This window comes from Drosophila bipectinata, chromosome XL, assembly GCF_030179905.1.
Source record: "Drosophila bipectinata strain 14024-0381.07 chromosome XL, DbipHiC1v2, whole genome shotgun sequence".
Taxonomy (NCBI): Eukaryota; Metazoa; Arthropoda; class Insecta; order Diptera; family Drosophilidae; genus Drosophila; species Drosophila bipectinata.
The window spans coordinates 375,068-400,383 of NC_091734.1; the positions used below are offsets into that span (position 1 = coordinate 375,068).

Consider the following 25,316-nt stretch of genomic DNA (forward strand, 5'->3'; position numbering starts at 1 on the left):
GACATCGCGGCACACTGATCCAGAAGCCTTATACAGAATTCGGTTATCGGAGTCCTTTCTATTCCGTCAGCAGTCCAGTCGTCGATGACGTTCTGGTTATCTTCATTTTCTTCATCAGATCGATCCATTTTTTAATGAGTTCTCCGCTGCCGGTTATAAATCGCAATTTTATTTTCAGATGAAAAAAAAATAATTTCTAAAAAAAATAAAAAAATTAAAAAATAATTTTATTTTCGTTCAGAGCCAAAAAAACAAATGATGTGAGCCTTTCGGAAGTTGGTTACCGAATGAGATGTTTCAGGCTGGAGAAAAGGCATACCCATTTGACAGTTTCCAAAGCCTACTAAGGTGGGAGATTCTTTAAAGATTTGTTTTAAATATTTTACACCAATTTTAGTAATTTGATTTAAAATCTCTTTAAAAACAACCATTTTAAACTGCTCTTTTGAATATTGTATTTTTTTGTTATCGAAAGGCTGGTAATCGATAGAAACCATCGATGGCCAGCACTCAATGGCGGGCTTTTGCAACACTGGCCAGAAAGCTTTCGGCCAGACCGCGGAGCACCAGCAGAAACTTACCAACCAACCAACCTCGTCGCGAGAGCTTTTTTCCATATTGATTAGTTATGTCGCTTTTGTTGTTTACTCGCCACATTTTTTTGGCCAGTTAATTGTATTGTGGTAGTGCGCGCGAAACCCAACCGACCCGAGGCCGTACCAGACTCGCAACCCAAAACCGGTGGGCGCCCCAGCAGCAGCCTGCTCCTCCGCCGATCCAGGATCGAGTCCCAGGACCCAAGGAGTGAAAAAAAAAACAGAAAAATATAACGCAGCAGGCGAAGCGGGGAGTCGCGAGAGCGAGCGCACAAATCCCCCGATGTCCGCGGGTGTGGGTGGCGGAGGGAGCATTACCACCGAGCACCACAGTCGCCTCTACTTCCTCAATTCGCCGACGGCGCCGCTCACCGCCCGCTCCGATCCGTTCTTCATCAAGCCGGAGTACCTCAGCTATGAGAGTCCCATGCACCATGCCCTCTACCCCGGCAACCGCGGCCTCATAGAATACAACAACTACAGTTCGGCGAGTTCGGCGGCCGCCGCCGCAGCCGTTGCCTCCGTTTCTGTATCCGCCACCGCCTCAGCTTCCGCCGCCGCCGTTGCCGCCGCAGCAGCGGCCACCTCCTCCTCGTCGGCGCCGGGCGGCAATACCGCCAGCTCCGCGTCCGGCAGTAGTTCGGGGGCCGGAGGCACTGCCCCCAATACGGCGAGTGGTGCTTTGGAGAACGGCTTCTCCCAGCAGCAGCCGGGCTCTGGGAATCCCCTCCAGCAGCACAGCCAGCAGGCGGAGCACCAGCATCAGCAGCAGCTCCAGCAGCAGCAGCAACAGCAAACGCATCCCCTGCATCATCATCTCTCCACGGGAGTGGTTGTTGTGGGCAGCGGCGGAGGCGGAAGCAGTGGCAGTGGTGGAAACACTGGCACCCTACAGCTTGGGAATCTTGGAGTACCGGGACTCGCCCAGCTGGGAGTACCCCACTTGGGCCACAATCCCGCCACACAGTCGAACCACTCGCAGTCGTCGCGCGCCCAGAAGGCGGCCCGGCGAAGGAGCAACGAGTCGATCGAGGCGCGGGAACGGAGGCTGGAGAGGAACGCGGCCAGGATGCGGGACAAGCGGTCGAAGGAGTCGGAGACGGAGTACCGGCTCCGGCTGGCAAAGAACGCGGAGGCGAATCGGGTGCGCCGCCAGAACGAAACGGAAGTACAAAGAACCCTAAGACTGATGAAGAACGCAGCGCGGCAGCGGTTGCGGCGCGCCTCGGAGACGTCGGATGAGCGGAAGAAGCGGCTGGCGAAGGCCGCCGAGAGGATGCGGGTGGCGCGGGCCAGTGCGCCCAAGGTCATCAAGCCGCCGCTGGCCGATAGGCTAAAGGGATACTGAACGGAAGGGAATCATATTTTGGAGCTGGCTCCGGCCAGGAGTAAGCTGGCCAGGATTACCACTTACACAGACACACCCAAAGCCCTTATACACCCATATACACACACACACACACACGTCTATAAATAATATACGAGGAGGAGCTGGACATGAGCCAGGACAGGACAGAAGGCACCTCTAGGACTTAGATTTAGGGCTCGGCAATTTTTTTTTTAAGTTAAAATTTAAAAACAAAAGTAAAAAAAAAAAGAACATACCTTAATATAAAAGTAAAGTATTTTTATAATGCATGCATTATATATTCGTACGATATATAATATATATATATATATATATACGCATAGTTATACACACACACCCACACACGGAAAGCTAGCATAGTCGACCACACACGCACACCCCCCACACACCCCCCCCCACACACACACACTAGAAAGAGACGGGAAGAGATGTGTGTCCCCCAAAAAAGGCGCAAGGCTCCAACCCCCCTAGAGCAAAAAGGCAAAAAGGACGAAGCCAGGAAGCTTACATGCCATGTGTGAGAGTGTCTGTGAGTGTGTGTGTGTGTGTGTGTGTGGGGGGCAAGGATAGCAGGGTGCCTCACTGTGTACATAAATCTTAAATCTTAAATCTTAAAAGAAAAATTAAAAACAAAAAATCCTTAAAATTGGCACTTCATAGAGGGACGAGGCAACAAGTGCCTTTCAGCTTATCCTCAGGCGAATCAAAACAAAAACAAAAACAAAAAAAATAAAGAAATTATGGAAGAAAAGGATTTAGAGAGAAAGGACTTCGGGAGAAAGCCGAAGATTTTATACCCTTCCAGGAGGAAGTTTTAAAAAGAATGGTAGTTTTTGAGAGGTCCGATTTTTGGAAAAAAAGGTTTCGAGTTTAGTTCTTTAACCTTAAATTCTTATTTCTTAAATAAAAAAAGAGAAAGGGAAGCTCTTTTCTATTTAGTTCTATAATTTTTATTCTTAAATCTTAAATATTTTCAAAAAGAAAGCCAAAAATACTTAGAGAATTTGTAAAAAGAATGTTTTTTTAACAAATATTTTAAATATTTTCGAAAAGCTCTTCAAAATGATTAAAAAAAGGCCGAAGAAATACGAAGATTTTATACCCTCTTAGTAGGAATCTTAAAACTAACTTTTACAATTTTAAAAGACTTCAAAAGTTGAAGATTTTGAACCCTCACAAGGTTAAATTCTGACTTTTACGCTATTACTAGTCCGATTTTTGTAAAATAAGTTAAGATTTAAACTCTAAAAACTTCAATATTTTAAAAAATTAATCTAAAAAATGATAAAAACCCTGCAAGGATATAAACAACAAATATTTTCCTCAAAAAGAATCATTTTTTTTATAAAAAAAAAAAAAGAATGGAGAAAAAATGAGAAACTTGAGGCACCCTGGCGCCAATCAACCCCCATATGTGTAAGCTTGTAACCCAAAAAGGACCGCATACACACACGACACGACACCAACAGCCCCACAAGGATACATATGTATGTGGATGGGAGAGTGTGTGCGAGCGTGTGTGCATATTATAGGGCTATAGGGCCACATATATCTCTGAATACACACATGATCCGTTGCCGTTGGCAGGCACATAAACGCAATATTTGTTATAGCACGCAATCCCCACCCAGTCCCCAACCCCAGACCCCAGACCCCCTCCAGAACTCCCACAAGGAGGATACTTTTCTCGGGCACTAAACCGAAAACCGAAAAATATATAATATAATTAACACATATTATTCTAATTATAAATGATTAATAAAAAAAAAAAAAAAAAAACAAACAGTTATCGATTAAGTTCTAGTCCAAATTTGAAATTGTTTTTTTTTTTTTTTATATATAACCTGTCGTAACGTTTATCGAATTGTTTTTGCATTACCATTAAGATGACAACAAAATATACATTTTTGTGTATTGTAATATTCAATGTACACTAACAACAACAAATAACAACACAAACACAACAAAAAAAAAACAAAAAGAAACATAAAAAAAGAACAAAATTGCAAAAAAAATGAATATACTTGAATAAAGTTGCATTCACAATTTTTAAATGTTGCGTACTTAAAAAAATGGGAGGTGCGAGATATTTTATTAAAAATCGAATTTAAAAAAATAAGCTTTTTTAAACCCGCCGTTATAATTTGAATTTGAAATTTCATTCTTCAAACCAGCTATAGTATTTTTTTTTTAGTATATTTGTTTTGGTATTTATCGGTATCGCTTATACGGTCACATTTTCGCCGGATTTTTTTGGCACAAGAAGCGGCGAGCGATAAATACATACACACACGCACGTACTTCCCGTTTTGTGGTTTTTTTTAATGTGTGTTGTTGACGGCGCAGCATTTTTGCCTCCTGCGCGCTATTACCGGAGATTTTGCGCGTTTTTGCAACTGTTGTTCCTGCACTGGTTCGAAGCAATTAAATGCAAAATAAATCGAGCTAAAAGCCACCGTGTGTGCGTGCGTGTTAGCGAATGTGACTTGTGAGGCGTCGTCGGCAGCAGCAGCAGCAGCAGCTCCCGCGGCAGCACTAAAAACCAAAACAATCCCAGCTACAGTTTCTGTAGAGGCCAGGGCAGATGTGAAGAAGAAAAGCCAACAAAAAGCTGAAAAGAAATGCCGACATTTGGGGCTTTGTCGCTTCTTCTTCTACCCCTTTTTCGCCGGATATAAATGAGCCAAAAGCAGAGGCGGCCGCAGCAGCAGCAGCAGGATCGGCGGGAGAGAGCAAAGAGCGCGAGAGAGAGTTGGCGAAAAGACAACAAATAAAAATAAAAAAATAAAAATAAAAATAAGAAAAATAAAAAGCAAAAAAAGCATACTCGAAATAGGAGCGGAAAAAAACGGAGCTGACGGTGTATGCGTGTGCGTGTGCATTTGCCTGTGTGTGTGTGTGTACAATATAATCATGTGAAAAATCGATTGGAAGCACTGGCAGCGCAGCAGCAGCGCAGTTGCAGAGCGGCGGCGGCGCCAATTGTCACTTACTATCGAACAAGAAGAAGAAGAAACAGCAAGCTCCCCCTCGACAAAAGAGAGTAATAAAAAAAAGTAGCTAAAAAAACAAAAAAAAAGGGAACTCCGAGCTAAAAAGAAAGGAGATAAAAAAAGAAGGTGCGCAATCAAATTAGCGCAGTCGCAGTGCGAGTGATACAATATATTTTCTGGCATTTGCAGATCGCCGATCGACGAGAGAGCGCGAGCGAGATCGAGAGCAACAGGGCAGACCCGAGAGAGCGATCGAGAGAGAGAGAGCGACGTAGCGCAAAGCACACATTTTTCTTTACATAACTTTAAAAAAAAAAGCGAAAACTATAAAAAAAGAGTGTCGGAAACTGTCGCAAAACAAACAAATAAAACACAAACACACAGAAAAAAATTTTTAAAAGCGGCAGCACAAAACGGGGGAAACCGAGAAGGAGGATCAGAAGAAGAAGACGAGGCAGGAGAAGAAGAAGCATCTCAACTTCCAATGCAGTCTGCTGGCGCCAAGCGATCGAGGAGACGCACTTGGAGCCACATTCTTGTAATTTTGCTGACCTGACCCGGTGACGACAATTTCGATTGTTGTTCAGGCTTTAGCGAATAATGGAACCAGATCCCAATGGGATAAAAATAGAGCCCACACTTGACCACCACCAACAGCAGCAGCAGCAGCAACAGCAGCAGCAATACGCCCATGTTTTGACCATCAATGGACCCAACACTCGCCTTCTCATCGAGCATCCTTCGGCGCTGTTGTTACCCATCTCTCATCAGCAGCAACTCCAGCTTCAGCAACAGCAGCAGCAGCAACAACAGCAACAGCAGCAGCAACACGTGCAACAGCAACACCAGCAGCAACAGTTCCAGCAACAACATCACTTGCAACAGCAACAGGATCAATTGCAATTTCAGCACCAACAGCTGCAGCTTACCCTACCCGCCGCCTATACCACACACGCTGCCCCACAACAGCAACAGCAGCAACAACAACAGCAGCAGCAGCAGCAACTGAAGCAACAACAACAGGCGCCACCGCCTACACCCTTGGGACCCACGAGCAGCGGCTCGGCTTCTGTCACCGGCAACTCAAGCACCACCCACTCGACCCACGCCCATCAGCAGAGGTGGAACGAGAGCCCCGAGGCACGACAGCGCCGGTTGGCCAGAAATGCTGAAAGGATGCGCGAGCGGCGACAGCGCGAGAGCGAGGACGAATACCGCAAGCGACTGCTACGCAACGCCGAGGCCAATCGCCAGCGGCGTCAGAACGAATCCGAAATTGAGCGAGCCATGCGTCTGGTGCGGAATGCGGCGCGTCAGCGGCTGCGTCGCGCCATGGAGTCGCCGGACCAGCGGGCCAAGCGACTGTCCAAGCTGGCCGAGCGGATGCGCATGTACCGGGCCAGTGAGACGGAGTCGCAGCGCAAGATGCGGCTGGCGGAGATGGCGGCGAGGGCGCGCCAACGGATCGCCAACGAGTCGCTGGAGGAGCGGAAGGAAAGACTGAGAAAGTTGAACGCCTACGCCAAAAAGGTCAGGGAGAAGAAGAAGGTACTGAAGAACGTGGTCGTCCACACACCGGCCACGTCCTCGAGCAGCTCCACGGACCACCAGCAGCAGCAGCAGGTCCTGGCCGTGGCGGCAGCAGCAGCGGCCGCAGCAGCCGCATCCTCCAACGAGCACGTCCTATCGGACAACGGAGCCGGTACGCCGCAACCGGCCGAGGAGCAACAGCATTTGGTGGCCGCGACGGCCTATCAGCAGCACCAGGCACTGGAGTACATGGGCCAGGGCATGTTCCTGGCACCGGGCGCACTGCGGGCACCTATGCAACTGAAACAGGAACCGCAAATGCCGCAACAACAGCTGCAACAGCAGCAGCAACAGCGATACACCATTGCCGGCAACCAGCAACAGGTGACGGCCGCCCTGCTGGAGGGCAGCGAACCGGGCAGCATCTTCGTGCAGCAGATCTATGGCGACGATGGCGGCGGCAAGGGCACCACCACTACCACGACAAAGCTCCTCCAAGCGCACGTACCACACTTTGGCATTGCGACGACGGGAGCCGGTGGGCAGCTGGAGCTCTATCCGCACAAATACGCCGCCAAGAAGCAGGAACTTCAGGTGCGTATGCAGCAGCCATAGCTGGGATCTTTAACGGGATTGATATAGTTATCGTTATCGTTATCGGGATCAAGCAAAAAGTTTCAAGAAACCATACTCCCACAAACCCACACCCTCCGCACCAGCAACAGCAGCAAGCACCACCGTCTTCTCAAGACAGTCCTTCAACTTCAAAATCTCAGATCGAACCAGATCCTTTGTATATTTTAGAGAGAACATCCTGGCGTACAAATTCCCGTTTCCAGTTTTGTTAACCTTCCTTTTAAAATTGTTTAAAAAACCTCTAAAAATTAAATATCGAAAAAGATCCTTTTTATACGATGTTAGAGAAGCAGCAAGCATGCGATTAACTATCGATACACCTTCCTGTTCAAAATAGTTGTCGCCGATATCGATATTTGCTCTTTTAATCCGAAACCACCTTTCAAACCTGAAACAAACAATCGATATTTGAGCATGCGATTAACTATCGATAAGCCTTCCTTTTAAAATTTTTCAAACAGGCAATAAATCATCGATATTTGATCTTTTGATCCTTTTGAAACGATGTTAGGGAAGAAGAAGCATGCGATGAATAATCGAAACCCCTTTTGAAACCTGAATAGAACTATCGATATTTGAATCTTTTTAAAGGATGTTAGAGACGAAAGAGCATGCGATTAATTATCGATTAAAATGTTAAAGCAAGAAAAGCTTCAGGAAGTTTTGATATTTAAATATTTTTCATGTTTTTCCTTGCAGTTGGAAAACTCAACTGCCTCTGGGAAATAATTAAATTAAAAAAAAAAAGATAAAAAACAATTTCTTTGGAAACGGGAAACAAGAAATTGTCAAAATATGAATCGACGGAGGGAGCGAGAGATTAAAAGAGAGAGTTTCTCCTCGTAATTATATATATATTTTATATATGTATATATATAACTTTTTTTTGAGTTCCTTAATTGGGAATTGGAAACGGAACGGGTTCTGCTCGACGGTTCTCTTCCTGTTTTTTTTTCGTAGCCCCATCTTGAAGAACCTCCCTTTCCCCGAACCACTTTTTTTATCATTTCTTTGTTTTTTTTTTTTTTATTGTTACTGTTGGTTATTTGTTTTATTATTTTTTTTATCAACACCTCACAGGTGGGGGAAAGGTATCTAAAATTAAACTAATTAACCACCTAGAGTGTAGATAAATGTAGAAATGTAAAAAAAAAGAAGAATGAAGAAAACAAAAAATTAAGAAACCTTACCAACAAAAAAAAAAAAAGTGTTTTTTATTCGAAAAAAAATGATAAAAAAAAAGGAAAACTAATTTCACGGTCGGTTGCTGGCTGTGGGTGTGTGTGAGAGGGTATATGTGCATCTCTTTCACTCAAGCTTTTGCTCGCTCCTTTTCACGGTCTTCCCGCCCTAGAATTTTTTAAAAATATATATATTTTTTTAAATTAAAAAACTCCCTTCCTCTCCCTCGCCCATCATCATCAACAACAACAACAACAACGAAAACAGGACAACGATGCTCCGGGAAGCGGCGACAACAGCGGGTCTGTTGGATTAGCTCCCAACGAGACCAAGGTGATCCTGACCACCTCCGACGGCGAGCAGAAGATCCTCAAGGCCACCGCCGGCCAGCCGCTGTACAATCAGTTCCCCTACCTGGCCACCTTCCCCAACGCCACGACGGCCAACCAGGTGGTGGGCGGGGCCGGGCAGCAGGTGACCGGTGCCGGGGTGGTGACGGGCACAACGGCCAGCGGCGCCACCACCACCACCACAGCCTACTATCCGATGTATCACAATGGCTTCCAGATCGCCGGAGTGCCGCCACCCTTCACGCCCGTGCATTTTGCGAACACCAGCGGCGGCAACAGTCCCACCGGCCAGTACAACATCCTGGCGGCTGGGAATCCCACCCTAACGGTCACGGGGTTGGGCCAGCAGGAGCAGGGGCAACAGCAGCAGCAGCAGCAACCGCAACAGCAACCGCAGCCACAACAGCAGCCGGCCCCGGCCATGGTGGTGCATCAGGGCAGGGGAAGGCCGCGCAAGCATCCCGTCGGCCTGAACAGCGAGGAACAGCTGAAGGTGAACAATCTGTTGGAGCAGGAGCTCAACCAGATGCTGGCGGCTCCGCAGCTGGTAACGAGCACTCCGCGCCGCGGCAGACCGAGCCAACATCAGCAGCAGCAGCATCACCAGCAGCATCAGCAGGAACTAAGCCAGATCAATGTACATTCCACGGCCGATGGCGACAGTCAGAGGACGAGCACACCGCGACGCACCGGTCCCAACAAGTACGAGACGGAGGAGGAGAAGCGCATCCGGCTGGACAAGATGGCGGCCCACCAGCGGGCGGTGCGAGCGAACGAAACGCCCGATCAGCGGGCCATCCGGCTGCAGAAGCTCAGCGAACGGGCGCGTCTGAAGCGGGCCCAGATCCGGGCCACCGAGAACACCGAGGAGCGCAAGGAGCGGCTGTCCAAGCAGGCGGAATACGCTCGGATGCGGCGCATGCGCAGCCACACGCCGCGAAGCAGTAGCGCCACCAGCACCGAGTTCCACACGAAGACCGAGGTGGAGGCGGACGAGGAGGAGGAGGTGGCGGCCGCCAACAATACCACGGCCACCAGCAGCACGAGCAGCAGCAGCAGCGGCAGCAGTACAACCGAACAGCAGCTATACGACACCGAAACGGTGGGCAATCCGGCTGGCGGGGACTTTGTGACGGTGGTGAAGACGGACAACAGTCAGCTGGACGGCGACGGGTCTGGGGACGACCAGCAGTTGCCGCCGTTGCAGCTGCAGCAGCACGAGCTGCAGCAGATAGCCGGCAGCCTGCAGCAGCATGGACATCACGAGGCCATTGTCCTGAACCAGCATCGGCTGGTCACCATCAGTCAGCAGCAGCAGCAGCATCAGGGATTCAGCAAGCTGCAGTTGGCCGGCGCTGGCAGTGGGACGAGTGCTGCAGCGGCCGGAGGAGCTGGCAGTGGCGGAGCGCCCGGCTCTGGGGGCGGCAATGGAACCGGAGCACCGGAGAACAGCGACATGCTGAAGATACTCGAGCCGATCATCGTGATGAAGACCAAATGAGGATCGCGGAGGCGTCACAGTCGCCCCAGCAACCAGCACCGCTAGCTAGGTAGTCCCAGCACACCGCAGGAGCTCTGGGTATGATGATGGGAGTGCTGAGGAAGGAGGACCAGTTCCCAGTTCCGCCAGTAATTGCACAAAGTAGAGAGGGAGAGCAGGGCGCGCGTGTCTATAGTTACGAATAAGATTGTAATTTTTTTTAATCACCTTTTTTTTTAATTGCGGTTGTATAATTTTTTTAATGTGTGAGAAAGTACATGTGAACATGTACAGAACCGAATACCCGAATCAGCAGAAGAATTGTATAAAGGAAAGAGGATCAAGTGCAATAATTGGATGCCTGGCATGCCTACCACATCATCACCTATCTACCATCCCTCCAACTGTCCAATCTACCATCCACCCACCTAGCTAGCCAGTCAGTCAGTAAGAGACTCCGATGATAATCCCCCCCCAGAGACTGTGACGCCCCTAGGAGACCGCTTGGAGAATTGGAAGTTACGGAAGATTTCAAAAGATAACCCTCAAGGAGAGACAAGGAGAAGGAGCAGGAGCAGCAAGAGCCAAACGGTGAAGCAGATCAACTAAACCTAATCCAGAATATGTAGCGCGTAAACAGAGCACTAAGTAGTTGTATGTATTAACTATTAATTTTTTAAATTAGCGAAAAAAGCGAAAAATAACAAATAAATCTAATAAGACAAACTACATTGTTTTTTTAGAAGTTAAATATATAAACGAGAGAAAATATAAAATATTTAAAAAGCCCGCGCTAGTTTCTTTTTTTTCGATATTTGAAAAAGCTTAGCGCTCGATAGTTAGTTATCGATTACTGGGTAAGTTTCAGCCGAAAACAAGCCACCTTCCCATCACTAATGGCTGCACAGTTCACAACTCTTTACTCCGAGGACACGGAATACTCAGCGGATTCCGTGGAATGGTGCCATCAGGATGACCTGCACGCCAAGTACTTTGCCTGCGGCACCTATCAGCTGGTCGAGGGAGCGGAGGAGGCGGCCGAGAGTGGCGGAAAACAACGCCCGCGCAAGGGTCGCGTGTATCTGTACCAGTTCGATGGAGGATCTCTGGAACGGCTGCAGTCCATCGAAACGGCAGCCATCCTGGACATGAAATGGCTGCCCTCGTGGGGCAACGAGAGTGGTCCCATTCTGGCCACGGTTACTTCATTGGGAAAGCTGGAAACCTTCGAGTTGTTGGAAGATAAACAGATCTTGGAGAAACGCACGTGCTTGGCGCTAGAAGAGGACAAAGATGTGGAGCCACCACTAGCCCTGGCCCTGGACTGGAAGCAGGAGGGCAGTGCCATTCAACTGGCTGTTTCCGACTCCAATGGAGGCCTGAATCTGATCAATTACACCCCCCAGGGGAAACTAACCCTTGAGAAGTCATGGAAGTGCCACGGATTTGAGGCCTGGACCTGTGCCTTCGATCGGTGGTCGCCACACGTTCTATATAGCGGCGGGGATGACATGCTTCTCCTGGCCCACGATCTGAGATCACCCGAGGAGCAAAAGATCTGGACGAATCGAGCGCACATGGCCGGAGTCACCTGCCTGCTAAGTCATCCCAGCCACGAGCATCACCTGCTGACTGGAAGCTACGATGAGCAGCTGCGCCTGTTCGACACCCGCTCCATGAAACGTACCCTGGCCGAGGTGAACCTGGGCGGCGGTATTTGGCGTTTGAAACCACATCCCCTCAACAAGGATCTGATACTCACCGCCTGCATGTACACCAATTTCAGCGTGGTGGAGCTGGACGCGAAGAGTCCGGAGCTGCGTCTTCTGGGCGCGTACGAGGAGCACAAAAGCATTTGTTATGGCGCCGACTGGGCACCCACTGGCGGAAAAGCTCTCACGATGGCCACTTGTTCCTTTTATGATCACAAATTGTGTGTAACCCGGGTGGATTTAAGTAGTTAATGGAGTAGAATAAAATATTGCATTGTTTTTAAAGAAACGCGAGATTCTTTTCATTTTTTTAACAAAAAAAACATATATGGTAGCTATAAGATATAGTCGGATATACGAGCTAACATATTAAAATTTAAAAAAAAAAAAAAATACAACAAAAAAAATTACAACAAAAAAAATTACAACAAAAAAAAATTACAACAAAAAAAAATTACAACAAAAAAAATTACAACAAAATGACAACAACAACAAAAATTACAGCAACAAAAAATTACAACAACAAAAAATTACAACAACAAAAAACTACAACAACAAACACCTAATACAACAAAAACAAACAGCTAAAACAACAAAAACAAACCAATAAAAGTCAAGGAAAAAAAAACACCAACACTTACCAAAAAAAAAAACACTTTATTTCCCGATTTTTCCGGCCAGCTTAAGTGCAACCTATGAGAATCGAGGAGGAGGGCGCTATTTTTTAAAAATTATTTTTTATTTTTTTATTAAATAACTTCCAAATTAAAGCTTAATCCGGAATGATATTATATGCAAATAAACCGTAAAATTGTACTCTTCCTTGGTGTATGACTCCTTGGTGCCCTTAAAAGTAGGCCATGGAAATATGAGTGTTTTAATTTTCAGAGTTATAATTTAAAAAAAACCTGTTTTCCTTTAAAAATTATAGAAGTATTATGTTTTAATACAAGCTTTGTAAGCTTATATATCCTGGTAACTATATATCGGGTTATATAGTACAGTTATTTAGCAAAAATAAATAATTAAAAAAATAAAAAATAAATATACGAAAAATCCAACTACATTTCTATATCTCCACTCTTCTTCAGTGTATTTGTATCTAAAACAGTGGCTGAATCTTTTTTATATCTTATCCGATTCTCAACCGGAGTACCTTAAACGATTTCTGGATCGATTCTGAAAATGGCGTTTTCCCCTATAGGGCCCACTGCGATGGCTATATCTTGCCCAATTCTCATCCGATTCTCAAGCGGAGTGTTTTAAACGATTTGTGGATCGATTCTCCACCATTCTGCATCAAAATCCTGAGACAAAATATTTTTCAGATTTTTTTCCCATTTTTCCTGATGGATCCCCTGAAAATGGCGTTTTCCCCTATAGGGCCCACTGCGATGGCTATATCTTGCCCAATTCTCATCCGATTCTCAAGCGGAGTGTTTTAAACGATTTGTGGATCGATTCTCCACCATTCTGCATCAAAATCCTGAGACAAAATATTTTTCAGATTTTTTTCCCATTTTTCCTGATGGATCCCCTGAAAATGATGTTTTCCCCTATGGGGCCCACCGTGATGGCTATATCTTGCCCAATTCTCATCCGATTCTCAAGCGGAGTGTTTTAAACGATTTGTGGATCGATTCTCCACCATTCTGCATCAAAATCCTGAGACAAAATATTTTTCAGATTTTTTTCCCATTTTTCCTGATGGATCCCCTGAAAATGGCGTTTTCCCCTATAGGGCCCACTGCGATGGCTATATCTTGCCCAATTCTCATCCGATTCTCAAGCGGAGTGTTTTAAACGATTTGTGGATCGATTCTCCACCATTCTGCATCAAAATCCTGAGACAAAATATTTTTCAGATTTTTTTCCCATTTTTCCTGATGGATCCCCTGAAAATGGCGTTTTCCCCTATAGGGCCCACTGCGATGGCTATATCTTGCCCAATTCTCATCCGATTCTCAAGCGGAGTGTTTTAAACGATTTGTGGATCGATTCTCCACCATTCTGCATCAAAATCCTGAGACCAAATATTTTTCAGATTTTTTTCCCATTTTTCCTGATGGATCCCCTGAAAATGATGTTTTCCCCTATAGGGCCCACTGCGATGGCTATATCTTGCCCAATTCTCATCCGATTCTCAAGCGGAGTGTTTTAAACGATTTGTGGATCGATTCTCCACCATTCTGCATCAAAATCCTGAGACCAAATATTTTTCAGATTTTTTTCCCATTTTTCCTGATGGATCCCCTGAAAATGATGTTTTCCCCTATGGGGCCCACCGTGATGGCTATATCTTGCCCAATTCTCATCCGATTCTCAAGCGGAGTGTTTTAAACGATTTGTGAATCGATTCTCCACCATTCTGCATCAAAATCCTGAGACAAAATATTTTTCAGATTTTTTTCCCATTTTTCCTGATGGATCCCCTGAAAATGGCGTTTTCCCCTATAGGGCCCACTGCGATGGCTATATCTTGCCCAATTCTCATCCGATTCTCAAGCGGAGTGTTTTAAACGATTTGTGGATCGATTCTCCACCATTCTGCATCAAAATCCTGAGACAAAATATTTTTCAGATTTTTTTCCCATTTTTCCTGATGGATCCCCTGAAAATGATGTTTTCCCCTATAGGGCCCACTGCGATGGCTATATCTTGCCCAATTCTCATCCGATTCTCAAGCGGAGTGTTTTAAACGATTTGTGGATCGATTCTCCACCATTCTGCATCAAAATCCTGAGACCAAATATTTTTCAGATTTTTTTCCCATTTTTCCTGATGGATCCCCTGAAAATGATGTTTTCCCCTATAGGGCCCACTGCGATGGCTATATCTTGCCCAATTCTCATCCGATTCTCAAGCGGAGTGTTTTAAACGATTTGTGGATCGATTCTCCACCATTCTGCATCAAAATCCTGAGACCAAATATTTTTCAGATTTTTTTCCCATTTTTCCTGATGGATCCCCTGAAAATGATGTTTTCCCCTATGGGGCCCACCGTGATGGCTATATCTTGCCCAATTCTCATCCGATTCTCAAGCGGAGTGTTTTAAACGATTTGTGGATCGATTCTCCACCATTCTGCATCAAAATCCTGAGACAAAATATTTTTCAGATTTTTTTCCCATTTTTCCTGATGGATCCCCTGAAAATGGCGTTTTCCCCTATAGGGCCCACTGCGATGGCTATATCTTGCCCAATTCTCATCCGATTCTCAAGCGGAGTGTTTTAAACGATTTGTGGATCGATTCTCCACCATTCTGCATCAAAATCCTGAGACAAAATATTTTTCAGATTTTTTTCCCATTTTTCCTGATGGATCCCCTGAAAATGATGTTTTCCCCTATAGGGCCCACTGCGATGGCTATATCTTGCCCAATTCTCATCCGATTCTCAAGCGGAGTGTTTTAAACGATTTGTGGATCGATTCTCCACCATTCTGCATCAAAATCCTGAGACAAAATATTTTTCAGATTTTTTTCCCATTTTTCCTGATGGATCCCCTGAAAATGATGTTTTCCCCTATGGGGCCCACCGTGATGGCTATATCTTGCCCAATTCTCATCCGATTCTCAAGCGGAGTGTTTTAAACGATTTGTGGATCGATTCTCCACCATTCTGCATCAAAATCCTGAGACAAAATATTTTTCAGATTTGTTTCCCATTTTTCCTGATGGATCCCCTGAAAATGGCGTTTTCCCCTATAGGGCCCACTGCGATGGCTATATCTTGCCCAATTCTCATCCGATTCTCAAGCGGAGTGTTTTAAACGATTTGTGGATCGATTCTCCACCATTCTGCATCAAAATCCTGAGACAAAATATTTTTCAGATTTTTTTCCCATTTTTCCTGATGGATCCCCTGAAAATGATGTTTTCCCCTATGGGGCCCACCGTGATGGCTATATCTTGCCCAATTCTCATCCGATTCTCAAGCGGAGTGTTTTAAACGATTTGTGGATCGATTCTCCACCATTCTGCATCAAAATCCTGAGACAAAATATTTTTCAGATTTTTTTCCCATTTTTCCTGATGGATCCCCTGAAAATGATGTTTTCCCCTATGGGGCCCACCGTGATGGCTATATCTTGCCCAATTCTCATCCGATTCTCAAGCGGAGTGTTTTAAACGATTTGTGGATCGATTCTCCACCATTCTGCATCAAAATCCTGAGACAAAATATTTTTCAGATTTTTTTCCCATTTTTCCTGATGGATCCCCTGAAAATGATGTTTTCCCCTATGGGGCCCACCGTGATGGCTATATCTTGCCCAATTCTCATCCGATTCTCAAGCGGAGTGTTTTAAACGATTTGTGGATCGATTCTCCACCATTCTGCATCAAAATCCTGAGACAAAATATTTTTCAGATTTTTTTCCCATTTTTCCTGATGGATCCCCTGAAAATGATGTTTTCCCCTATGGGGCCCACCGTGATGGCTATATCTTGCCCAATTCTCATCCGATTCTCAAGCGGAGTGTTTTAAACGATTTGTGGATCGATTCTCCACCATTCTGCATCAAAATCCTGAGACCAAATATTTTTCAGATTTTTTTCCCATTTTTCCTGATGGATCCCCTGAAAATGATGTTTTCCCCTATAGGGCCCACTGCGATGGCTATATCTTGCCCAATTCTCATCCGATTCTCAAGCGGAGTGTTTTAAACGATTTGTGGATCGATTTTCCACCATTCTGCATCAAAATCCTGAGACAAAATATTTTTCAGATTTTTTTCCCATTTTTCCTGATGGATCCCCTGAAAATGATGTTTTCCCCTATAGGGCCCACTGCGATGGCTATATCTTGCCCAATTCTCATCCGATTCTCAAGCGGAGTGTTTTAAACGATTTGTGGATCGATTCTCCACCATTCTGCATCAAAATCCTGAGACAAAATATTTTTCAGATTTTTTTCCCATTTTTCCTGATGGATCCCCTGAAAATGATGTTTTCCCCTATGGGGCCCACCGTGATGGCTATATCTTGCCCAATTCTCATCCGATTCTCAAGCGGAGTGTTTTAAACGATTTGTGGATCGATTCTCCACCATTCTGCATCAAAATCCTGAGACAAAATATTTTTCAGATTTTTTTCCCATTTTTCCTGATGGATCCCCTGAAAATGGCGTTTTCCCCTATAGGGCCCACTGCGATGGCTATATCTTGCCCAATTCTCATCCGATTCTCAAGCGGAGTGTTTTAAACGATTTGTGGATCGATTCTCCACCATTCTGCATCAAAATCCTGAGACAAAATATTTTTCAGATTTTTTTCCCATTTTTCCTGATGGATCCCCTAAAAATGATGTTTTCCCCTATGGGGCCCACCGTGATGGCTATATCTTGCCCAATTCTCATCCGATTCTCAAGCGGAGTGTTTTAAACGATTTGTGGATCGATTCTCCACCATTCTGCATCAAAATCCTGAGACAAAATATTTTTCAGATTTTTTTCCCATTTTTCCTGATGGATCCCCTGAAAATGATGTTTTCCCCTATGGGGCCCACCGTGATGGCTATATCTTGCCCAATTCTCATCCGATTCTCAAGCGGAGTGTTTTAAACGATTTGTGGATCGATTCTCCACCATTCTGCATCAAAATCCTGAGACAAAATATTTTTCAGATTTTTTTCCCATTTTTCCTGATGGATCCCCTGAAAATGATGTTTTCCCCTATGGGGCCCACCGTGATGGCTATATCTTGCCCAATTCTCATCCGATTCTCAAGCGGAGTGTTTTAAACGATTTGTGGATCGATTCTCCACCATTCTGCATCAAAATCCTGAGACAAAATATTATTCAGATTTTTTTCCCATTTTTCCTGATGGATCCCCTGAAAATGATGTTTTCCCCTATGGGGCCCACCGTGATGGCTATATCTTGCCCAATTCTCATCCGATTCTCAAGCGGAGTGTTTTAAACGATTTGTGGATCGATTCTCCACCATTCTGCATCAAAATCCTGAGACAAAATATTTTTCAGATTTTTTTCCCATTTTTCCTGATGGATCCCCTGAAAATGGCGTTTTCCCCTATAGGGCCCACTGCGATGGCTATATCTTGCCCAATTCTCATCCGATTCTCAAGCGGAGTGTTTTAAACGATTTGTGGATCGATTCTCCACCATTCTGCATCAAAATCCTGAGACAAAATATTTTTCAGATTTTTTTCCCATTTTTCCTGATGGATCCCCTGAAAATGATGTTTTCCCCTATGGGGCCCACCGTGATGGCTATATCTTGCCCAATTCTCATCCGATTCTCAAGCGGAGTGTTTTAAACGATTTGTGGATCGATTCTCCACCATTCTGCATCAAAATCCTGAGACAAAATATTTTTCAGATTTTTTTCCCATTTTTCCTGATGGATCCCCTGAAAATGATGTTTTCCCCTATGGGGCCCACCGTGATGGCTATATCTTGCCCAATTCTCATCCGATTCTCAAGCGGAGTGTTTTAAACGATTTGTGGATCGATTCTCCACCATTCTGCATCAAAATCCTGAGACAAAATATTTTTCAGATTTTTTTCCCATTTTTCCTGATGGATCCCCTGAAAATGATGTTTTCCCCTATGGGGCCCACCGTGATGGCTATATCTTGCCCAATTCTCATCCGATTCTCAAGCGGAGTGTTTTAAACGATTTGTGGATCGATTCTCCACCATTCTGCATCAAAATCCTGAGACAAAATATTATTCAGATTTTTTTCCCATTTTTCCTGATGGATCCCCTGAAAATGATGTTTTCCCCTATGGGGCCCACCGTGATGGCTATATCTTGCCCAATTCTCATCCGATTCTCAAGCGGAGTGTTTTAAACGATTTGTGGATCGATTCTCCACCATTCTGCATCAAAATCCTGAGACAAAATATTTTTCAGATTTTTTTCCCATTTTTCCTGATGGATCCCCTGAAAATGGCGTTTTCCCCTATGGGGCCCACTGCGATGGCTATATCTTGCCCAATTCTCATCCGATTCTCAAGCGGAGTGTTTTAAACGATTTGTGGATCGATTCTCCACCATTCTGCATCAAAATCCTGAGACAAAATATTATTCAGATTTTTTTCCCATTTTTCCTGATGGATCCCCTGAAAATGATGTTTTCCCCTATGGGGCCCACCGTGATGGCTATATCTTGCCCAATTCTCATCCGATTCTCAAGCGGAGTGTTTTAAACGATTTGTGGATCGATTCTCCACCATTCTGCATCAAAATCCTGAGACAAAATATTTTTCAGATTTTTTTCCCATTTTTCCTGATGGATCCCCTGAAAATGGCGTTTTCCCCTATAGGGCCCACTGCGATGGCTATATCTTGCCCAATTCTCATCCGATTCTCAAGCGGAGTGTTTTAAATGATTTGTGGATCGATTCTCCACCATTCTGCATGAAAATCCTGAGACAAAATATTTTTCAGATTTTTTTCCCATTTTTCCTGATGGATCCCCTGAAAATGGCGTTTTCCCCTATAGGCCCCACTGCGATGGCTATATCTTGCCCAATTCTTATCCGATTCTCAAGCGGAGTACCTTAAACGATTTGTGGATCGATTATGAAGATAATCGAGAAGAAGATTATATTTTTTGAGATTGCTTCAGCCCTGGCTAGTTTATCGAAATCGTCCGTCGATAACAACTATCGGTTATAGCGCGTTTTGTTTTTACCATCTCTAAGCTTAATTTGAAAACCAAAACAAAAATAATACATTTTTTAAGCATTTTAAGACTGGTAATCAACGTAACTGTCATTATATAAAGTTATTAAACAATTGACATTTGATTTTAAGAGAAATAACAAATAATGAGCCAGATTTCGGGAAGCACACTGGACACGCAGCGTGTGATGATGATGGAGGTGCACAATTCCCTGAAAACAATGCTCGAAAAAGCAGAAATAACGCCCAAGGATAGTCCCCAGAAGTCGAAAGAAGTCAATGGCCGTATCGTGAAGCTAATCGAGGCAATCAAGAAACGTCAGAAGGAGCTGCAGGCGATGGAATGATTCGGAAATGAATAGGCTTGCGGGGCGTGCGGTTAATTTTGAGTTCTTTTATAAATACATATGTAAAATATAGGTATCACACGCTTTTTCATTTGATTTTCTCTCAGAGTAACAAGTAGATTGGGTGATGGGCAAGAAGAACGCCCTCGCTGTGCGCCGTACCCGCCGATTCCCCGCCAAACGCCTACGCCACCACGTTCTGAATCCAGTTGAGGGCACCGCGAATACGGCGCAACCGGGCGCGGGCCAAAAAGCTGCAAATAAGTAGGTACTCCACGTAGGCGCGTCGTCCGCCACCAATCGGAGTCCCGAAACCGCCGGCGCCCATCTGAGGACGTCCCTCGCACATGATCTTGGTGGTTAGCGAGAGCAACCACTGAAGAATCTGCAAGGGGATAGGAGACTTGTATTGGAGACTTGGAGATGGAGTACAGTGGGGTCAGAACTTACCTCAGAACTACTGGGCATACCGCCCGCCTTAAGCCAATTGGACGGAGCCCAGAGAAACAGCTGGACCACATTGGCCGCAATGTCCGGACTGACCCGCTTCGACGGGTTGGGATTGAGGATGTTGTAGACGAGCTGCTGGAGCAGCGGCGGGCAGGCCTCGCTCATCGGCGGCAACTGCTCCTGCTTGTAGTCGCTGTTCTTCAGCGAGTAGGTGAGCTCGCCGCGCTCCCGGGCCAAGCCGCCGCTGCTCGAATAGAAGGGGTTCCGCATTCCGAATATCTCATAGGCCAGTGCCCCGCACGCCCACAGATCGGCCTTGCCGTAGTTCAGCACCGCAAACGGCCCGGGCAGCGTGTTAAAGATCTCCGGCGCCATTAAAGCCGCATTTCCGCCCTTGTCGATGTCGTGGGACACGTACGGCAGTCGCAGGCCGTGCACCTTGTCGGCTAGACAGCAGCCAAAGTCCGAGAGCACCAGGACGGGTGAAGCGTCGTCCAGCATTTCGATCAGCACGTTGTCGGACTTGAGGTCCCGATGCGCCACACCGTGCCGGCTCAAATGGGTGACCGCCTCCAGCATTTGGGCCAGAAGCAGGATGCGTGTGCGTGTGCTGAGCTCCTGATTCCTGTCCAGCATGCCGCGCAGGCTGTCGTCGTAGCGCTTCATCAGCAGATAGAGCGACATATTGCGGCCGTAGCCCTGGGGATTGATGCGCTGCGGCTGGGCCACCGGATAGAGCAGATGGCCGTCCGGGAAGTTGCGCACCTCGTCACAGAAGAAGCCAAACATGCAGACGATGTTCGGGTGCGGGGGCAGGACTAGGGTCTGGTTCTGCAGCAGACGCTCCCACTCCTCGGCAGCGGGATTCATGCGACGCTGACGCGCCGGCACCGTCTCCTTGTACATGGCCCGCAAAATGGACAGGGCATTGCTCTGGATGTCATAGTTGAACATCATTTTCAGGGCCAGCGGATACCGATCCACTGAGCTGTTAAGTTTCATGTCCTGCCGGGGATTCTGCAAAGAATAAAGCTTGATTATTTGATATTTTAAGAAATATATTCATAACTCACCGCATTTAAGGCACTGTTCTCCGTGTGAATGTCCTGGTTATCCTGCTCGAGGGCACCCACAAAATCACTGGCCGCCGAGGGCTGGCTATAATGGAATATATTATCCACGGAGCCCCCAAAGTTGTGCACAAAGCGGGACATGTTCTGGAGGGGTGACATCATCTCGTGGGCATTCCAGTTGTTGGGTGCCATGGCTGGCACAGCACTGGCCGGCTGGAGTGGATCGACATCGTCGCCGCTGGCATTATCCTTCTTGAAATTAGCTGCATATACAACCGCCGCACATCCCTTGGCAATGGGTGGGCCCACCTCCAGGTCATCTATGGTGAATTTACTGTCCAGGGTCTCGGAGACCTCGTCCTGGTTCCAGGCGCTCTGCAGGCGCCCGGCCGCCTCGCGTATCTCCCAGCATACGCCCTCCAGTTCATCCTCCTTGCTGAGAACACCGGCACCGGAGGCCAAGCTGACACCGATTAGGGCGAAGAAAGGAGCCGAGTCGCCGAAGAAGAGCTTGCGTGTGGCGCGCTGGCGCAAATCCTCCGAGTATGTGGTGGTCACCCGGCTTAGGATGTTGTCGATGAACAGTTTTCGGGCATGCTGGCCAACCCGAAAGATGCCACTGTTGTTGCTGCCTAGTTGGGCGGCCGAGCGTGACAAAAGAGGGGCCGCAGAGCTGGGTGCCGACCTGGCTGCCGCCGCTGCCGGCTGCTGGGGTGCTGCCTGGAGGGGATTCAGAAGAGATTACAATCCAATATACGCCCAATAATGGTCGATCAGCTGGAACTCACCCTAGTTACATTGGCAGCAGTGGAGGGTAGAGGAAAGCCTCGCTTGCTTCTTGTCTTTAATTGGTTTTGTTCCAAAATGTTGGAGTGTATTTCACGTTTACAGTAGCTGCGCAAAATATAGCGACCATGTTTGATCAGTCGCACGGTCAACAGTCTCACAGACATCTTTCCGTCCGCTTAAATGGCGGCTAGCAGTGCCTTCGCCAATGGAATACATACATTACTCACTTGCTCCAATAATTAACCAAAGTTTTTACCTTTTTATTGGATCGCTCTTGTTTCTTCTTCTTTTTCTGTCTGTGAGGGCCGCTATCGATTGGCATATAGGTGGGTGGGTTGATCGATAACGCGCGTCGATAGCAGATCAGCTGACGCCTGGGTGTCTTCTTTAGCTGTGCGATGTGTGTGTGTTTGTGTGTTTTGTTTTTGCGTCGTAAAATTTATTTAGCCAGAAGAGTAGGGATGGGTGGGTGGGTGGTTGGGCGGTGCGGTGCGGCGGTCTTGAGGTGCAAGGTGCAAGGCGGCAGCAACAGCAGAAAATGAAAAAAAAAGAAAACGTTTCCAACAATCCGGTCGAAAGGGTTCTTTTTTTATATTTTCCAAACACTTTTTACGATTCCTGTGTGGGAGAGACAGATTTTGCGCTTTACAACTGGACTGTTAATTTTTTCCGAGAGCCGATCACTTGCCTTGCTGAACGACTGTTATTGAAAATCGCCTACTTCCTGGCTTTCGAAAAATACAAAAATATATAATCGTTAGATAATCGTGTCCAGCTGTAGAGCTGCTTTATTCTCGAAGTTCACTCGCGTTTTGAAAAGTTGTCACCTACACAGAGACTACTACGATTAAACGTTTAATCCCGCTGGGTGTCTTGATTTTTGTTAAAAAAGCAGGAGTTCCACAACAAAAACAAAGACTAACTTCAAAACACCAATACAGCTGTGTTTGTTGCGACCAGGGCTGCACAATCCCAATAAGATAGCTAGTGATGGGAGTTGGAATATAAATTAAGCGGTTTTCTAGTAGATTTTGGGGCGCCCAATCTTATATTTTTTAAAAATATACTTTATATTTAAAAAATAAAATAAATAATGCAAACAAAGAAAGTTGTCTGATCAGTTTCTGAAAATATATTTATCAATTTTTCAGACAGTGCTGCCGATTGTTATCAATTCCGTTCGATTTCGAAAATGTATCGATTACATGGGGAATTTGTTGTAACGGATTTTTGGTTATCGGATTACAATTTAAACAGGATTTAAAGATTTCAAGAAAGCCAATGCCTATTTGGGGCCCAGCATCTTCTTGGGGTCGACCCACTCCTTGAACTGTTCCTCGGTGATGCCCGTCTTCAGGGCCTCCTCCTTGAGCGTGGTCTTGTTCTTGTGCGCCGTCTTGGCTATGGCGGCGGCCTTGTCGTAGCCGATGTGCGGATTCAGGGCGGTGACCAGCATCAAGGACTCGTTCATGATCTTGGCAATGTTTTCCTTGTTGGCCTGAATGCCCTCCACGCAGTTCTTGCTGAACGTCATGCAGCCATCGGCTGGGAGAGGCAGAATTAGGTAAACTTTCATTTAAAAACAAAACCCGAACTTACAAAGCAATCTTATGGATCGCAGCACATTGGAGACAATCAGAGGCTTGAAGACGTTCAGTTCAAAGTGCCCCGTGGCCCCGCCAACAGTTACGGCCACGTGGTTGCCCATCACCTGGGCGCACAACATGGTCATGGACTCGCACTGGGTGGGATTCACCTTGCCGGGCATGATGGAGCTGCCAGGCTCGTTCTCCGGCAACTGGAGCTCACCCAGACCACAACGAGGTCCAGAACCAAGGAAACGGATGTCGTTGGCTATCTTCATCAGGCTCACAGCAATCGTATTCAAAACGCCGTGGACCTCCACCATGGCGTCACGGGCGGCCAAAGCCTCGAACTTGTTGGGGGCGGAGACGAAGGGCAGGCAGGTCAGTTCGGCGATCCGCTTGGCCACCTTCTCGGCGAATCCCTTGTGGGTGTTCAGGCCGGTACCCACAGCAGTGCCACCCAGCGCCAGGTCATAGACTCGCGGCAGGCACGCCTTGATCCGGTCCTGGGCGTAGGTCAATTGCTGGACGTATCCGCTGAACTCCTGGCCCAAGGTAAGTGGCACCGCGTCCATCGCATGGGTGCGTCCGATCTTGATGATGTCCTTGAACTCATCGGACTTTGCCTTGAGGGCGTCGCGCAGGTGGGCCACCGCCGGCAGCAGGCGCTCGTTCAGCTCCATGCCCACGCTGATGTGGATGGCCGTCGGGAAAGTGTCGTTGGAGCTCTGCGACTTGTTGACATGATCGTTCGGATGGACTGGTTTCTTCGAGCCCAGCTCCCCGCCCATCATCTTGATAGCCGCGTTACTGATCACCTGCCGTAGGATTATTATTAGCTGGAGGGGATTACTGCCCACCCGAGGGCACTGCTCACCTCATTGGTGTTCATGTTGGTTTGGGTGCCGGACCCCGTCTGCCAGATAACCAGTGGAAAGTGCCCCTGTCGATATAACTTCCCCGATATGACGTCGTCGCAGGCACAGGAGACTGCCTCTGCGATCTTGGCGTCCAGACCGAATTCCTTGTTCACCTCGGCACATGCCTTCTTCAGGATTCCCATCGCTTGGATGATTGGCATCTGGACACCACAATGAATCCTTAAGAGGCTTAAAAATGGGGACAAAATCCAAAAATAAATACCGGCATCCGTTCGGCAATGTCACCGATGGGAAAATTCAACTTGGAGCGCATGGTCTGAGCCCCGTACAGCTTCTCTGCCGGCACCTTTAGCTCCCCGAACGTGTCCTTCTCCATGCGAAACTTGCCCTTGCCGTCCCCCTTTCCCTTGCCGTTCTACAAAGTACTCTCAACTAGGATAAGCCAGTCGGATAAGGCCAAAGAGAAAGACTTACATCCTTGGCCCGGAGACCACCGGAGGCGGTGAACAGTTCCCGCTTCACCAGCTGAGCCCGCGAGGAGCGGGAATACAACTTTCTAAGCATTTTTGTGTTCAACGGAAAGTTAAAAATGGGTTTGTTTTGGGAATCTTGACAAGCAACGAAATGTAACTGGCGCCAAACGCTCTTTTTTTGTGTCTAACGTTTTTATTTGCAGGGGAGCTCGGGCATT

At 46.6% G+C, this 25,316-nt stretch overlaps 5 protein-coding genes across 6 annotated transcripts; 3 read left to right on the forward strand and 2 right to left on the reverse strand.

Annotated features, from left to right (window-relative positions):
- The first annotated feature begins 556 nt into the window (after positions 1 to 556).
- Positions 557 to 3,748, forward strand: LOC108121205 (translational repressor ifet-1). The gene has a single exon (XM_017235171.3). It carries the CDS (start codon positions 880 to 882, stop codon positions 1,942 to 1,944), a length of 1,065 nt encoding a protein of 354 aa, XP_017090660.2. The 5' UTR covers positions 557 to 879; the 3' UTR covers positions 1,945 to 3,748.
- Positions 3,749 to 4,217: 469 nt separating this feature from the next.
- On the forward strand, positions 4,218 to 10,872 carry LOC108121189 (putative mediator of RNA polymerase II transcription subunit 26). Of its 2 annotated transcripts, XM_017235154.3 has the most exons (3): positions 4,218 to 5,084; positions 5,148 to 7,082; positions 8,574 to 10,872. In XM_017235154.3, exons 2-3 carry the CDS (start codon positions 5,559 to 5,561, stop codon positions 10,155 to 10,157), a joined length of 3,108 nt encoding a protein of 1,035 aa, XP_017090643.2. In that variant the 5' UTR covers positions 4,218 to 5,084; positions 5,148 to 5,558; the 3' UTR covers positions 10,158 to 10,872. The 2 variants fall into 2 exon arrangements, with proteins under 2 accessions (XP_017090643.2, XP_043065902.1); XM_043209967.2 differs by having other exon boundaries at positions 4,218 to 7,082.
- Positions 10,873 to 11,017: 145 nt separating this feature from the next.
- LOC108121150 (diphthine methyltransferase) lies at positions 11,018 to 12,664 on the forward strand. Its single transcript, XM_017235091.3, has one exon. It carries the CDS (start codon positions 11,033 to 11,035, stop codon positions 12,098 to 12,100), a length of 1,068 nt encoding a protein of 355 aa, XP_017090580.2. The 5' UTR covers positions 11,018 to 11,032; the 3' UTR covers positions 12,101 to 12,664.
- A 7,209-nt stretch (positions 12,665 to 19,873) lies between these two features.
- Pink1 (PTEN-induced putative kinase 1) lies at positions 19,874 to 23,107 on the reverse strand. The gene is made up of 6 exons (XM_017235169.3): positions 22,847 to 23,107; positions 22,415 to 22,776; positions 22,158 to 22,355; positions 21,370 to 22,089; positions 20,297 to 21,313; positions 19,874 to 20,231 (listed from the first exon to the last, which is right to left on the reverse strand). Exons 3-6 carry the CDS (start codon positions 22,320 to 22,322, stop codon positions 20,031 to 20,033), a joined length of 2,103 nt encoding a protein of 700 aa, XP_017090658.2. The 5' UTR covers positions 22,323 to 22,355; positions 22,415 to 22,776; positions 22,847 to 23,107; the 3' UTR covers positions 19,874 to 20,030.
- A 156-nt stretch (positions 23,108 to 23,263) lies between these two features.
- Fum2 (Fumarase 2) lies at positions 23,264 to 25,235 on the reverse strand. Its single transcript, XM_017235166.3, has 5 exons — positions 25,100 to 25,235; positions 24,888 to 25,040; positions 24,622 to 24,825; positions 23,758 to 24,562; positions 23,264 to 23,703 (listed from the first exon to the last, which is right to left on the reverse strand). The coding sequence occupies exons 1-5, from the start codon at positions 25,187 to 25,189 to the stop codon at positions 23,444 to 23,446; spliced, it is 1,512 nt and encodes a 503-aa protein (XP_017090655.1). The 5' UTR covers positions 25,190 to 25,235; the 3' UTR covers positions 23,264 to 23,443.
- Between the last annotated feature and the right edge of the window lie 81 nt (positions 25,236 to 25,316).

Coding starts and splice junctions, on each gene's coding strand:
- LOC108121205 (XM_017235171.3), top strand. CDS start 880: ATGTCCGCGGGTGTGGGTGGCGGAGGGAGCATTACCACCGAGCACCAC.
- LOC108121189 (XM_043209967.2), top strand. CDS start 5,559: ATGGAACCAGATCCCAATGGGATAAAAATAGAGCCCACACTTGACCAC. Junction 7,083..8,573: donor CCAAGAAGCAGGAACTTCAG/GTGCGTATGCAG, acceptor CAACGAAAACAG/GACAACGATGCTCCGGGAAG.
- LOC108121150 (XM_017235091.3), top strand. CDS start 11,033: ATGGCTGCACAGTTCACAACTCTTTACTCCGAGGACACGGAATACTCA.
- Pink1 (XM_017235169.3), bottom strand. CDS start 22,322: ATGTCTGTGAGACTGTTGACCGTGCGACTGATCAAACATGGTCGCTAT. Junction 22,090..22,157: donor CTGCTGCCAATGTAACTAGG/GTGAGTTCCAGC, acceptor AATCCCCTCCAG/GCAGCACCCCAGCAGCCGGC. Junction 21,314..21,369: donor AGAACAGTGCCTTAAATGCG/GTGAGTTATGAA, acceptor TATTCTTTGCAG/AATCCCCGGCAGGACATGAA.
- Fum2 (XM_017235166.3), bottom strand. CDS start 25,189: ATGCTTAGAAAGTTGTATTCCCGCTCCTCGCGGGCTCAGCTGGTGAAG. Junction 25,041..25,099: donor GTGGTCTCCGGGCCAAGGAT/GTAAGTCTTTCT, acceptor AGTACTTTGTAG/AACGGCAAGGGAAAGGGGGA. Junction 24,563..24,621: donor CCAACATGAACACCAATGAG/GTGAGCAGTGCC, acceptor ATCCTACGGCAG/GTGATCAGTAACGCGGCTAT.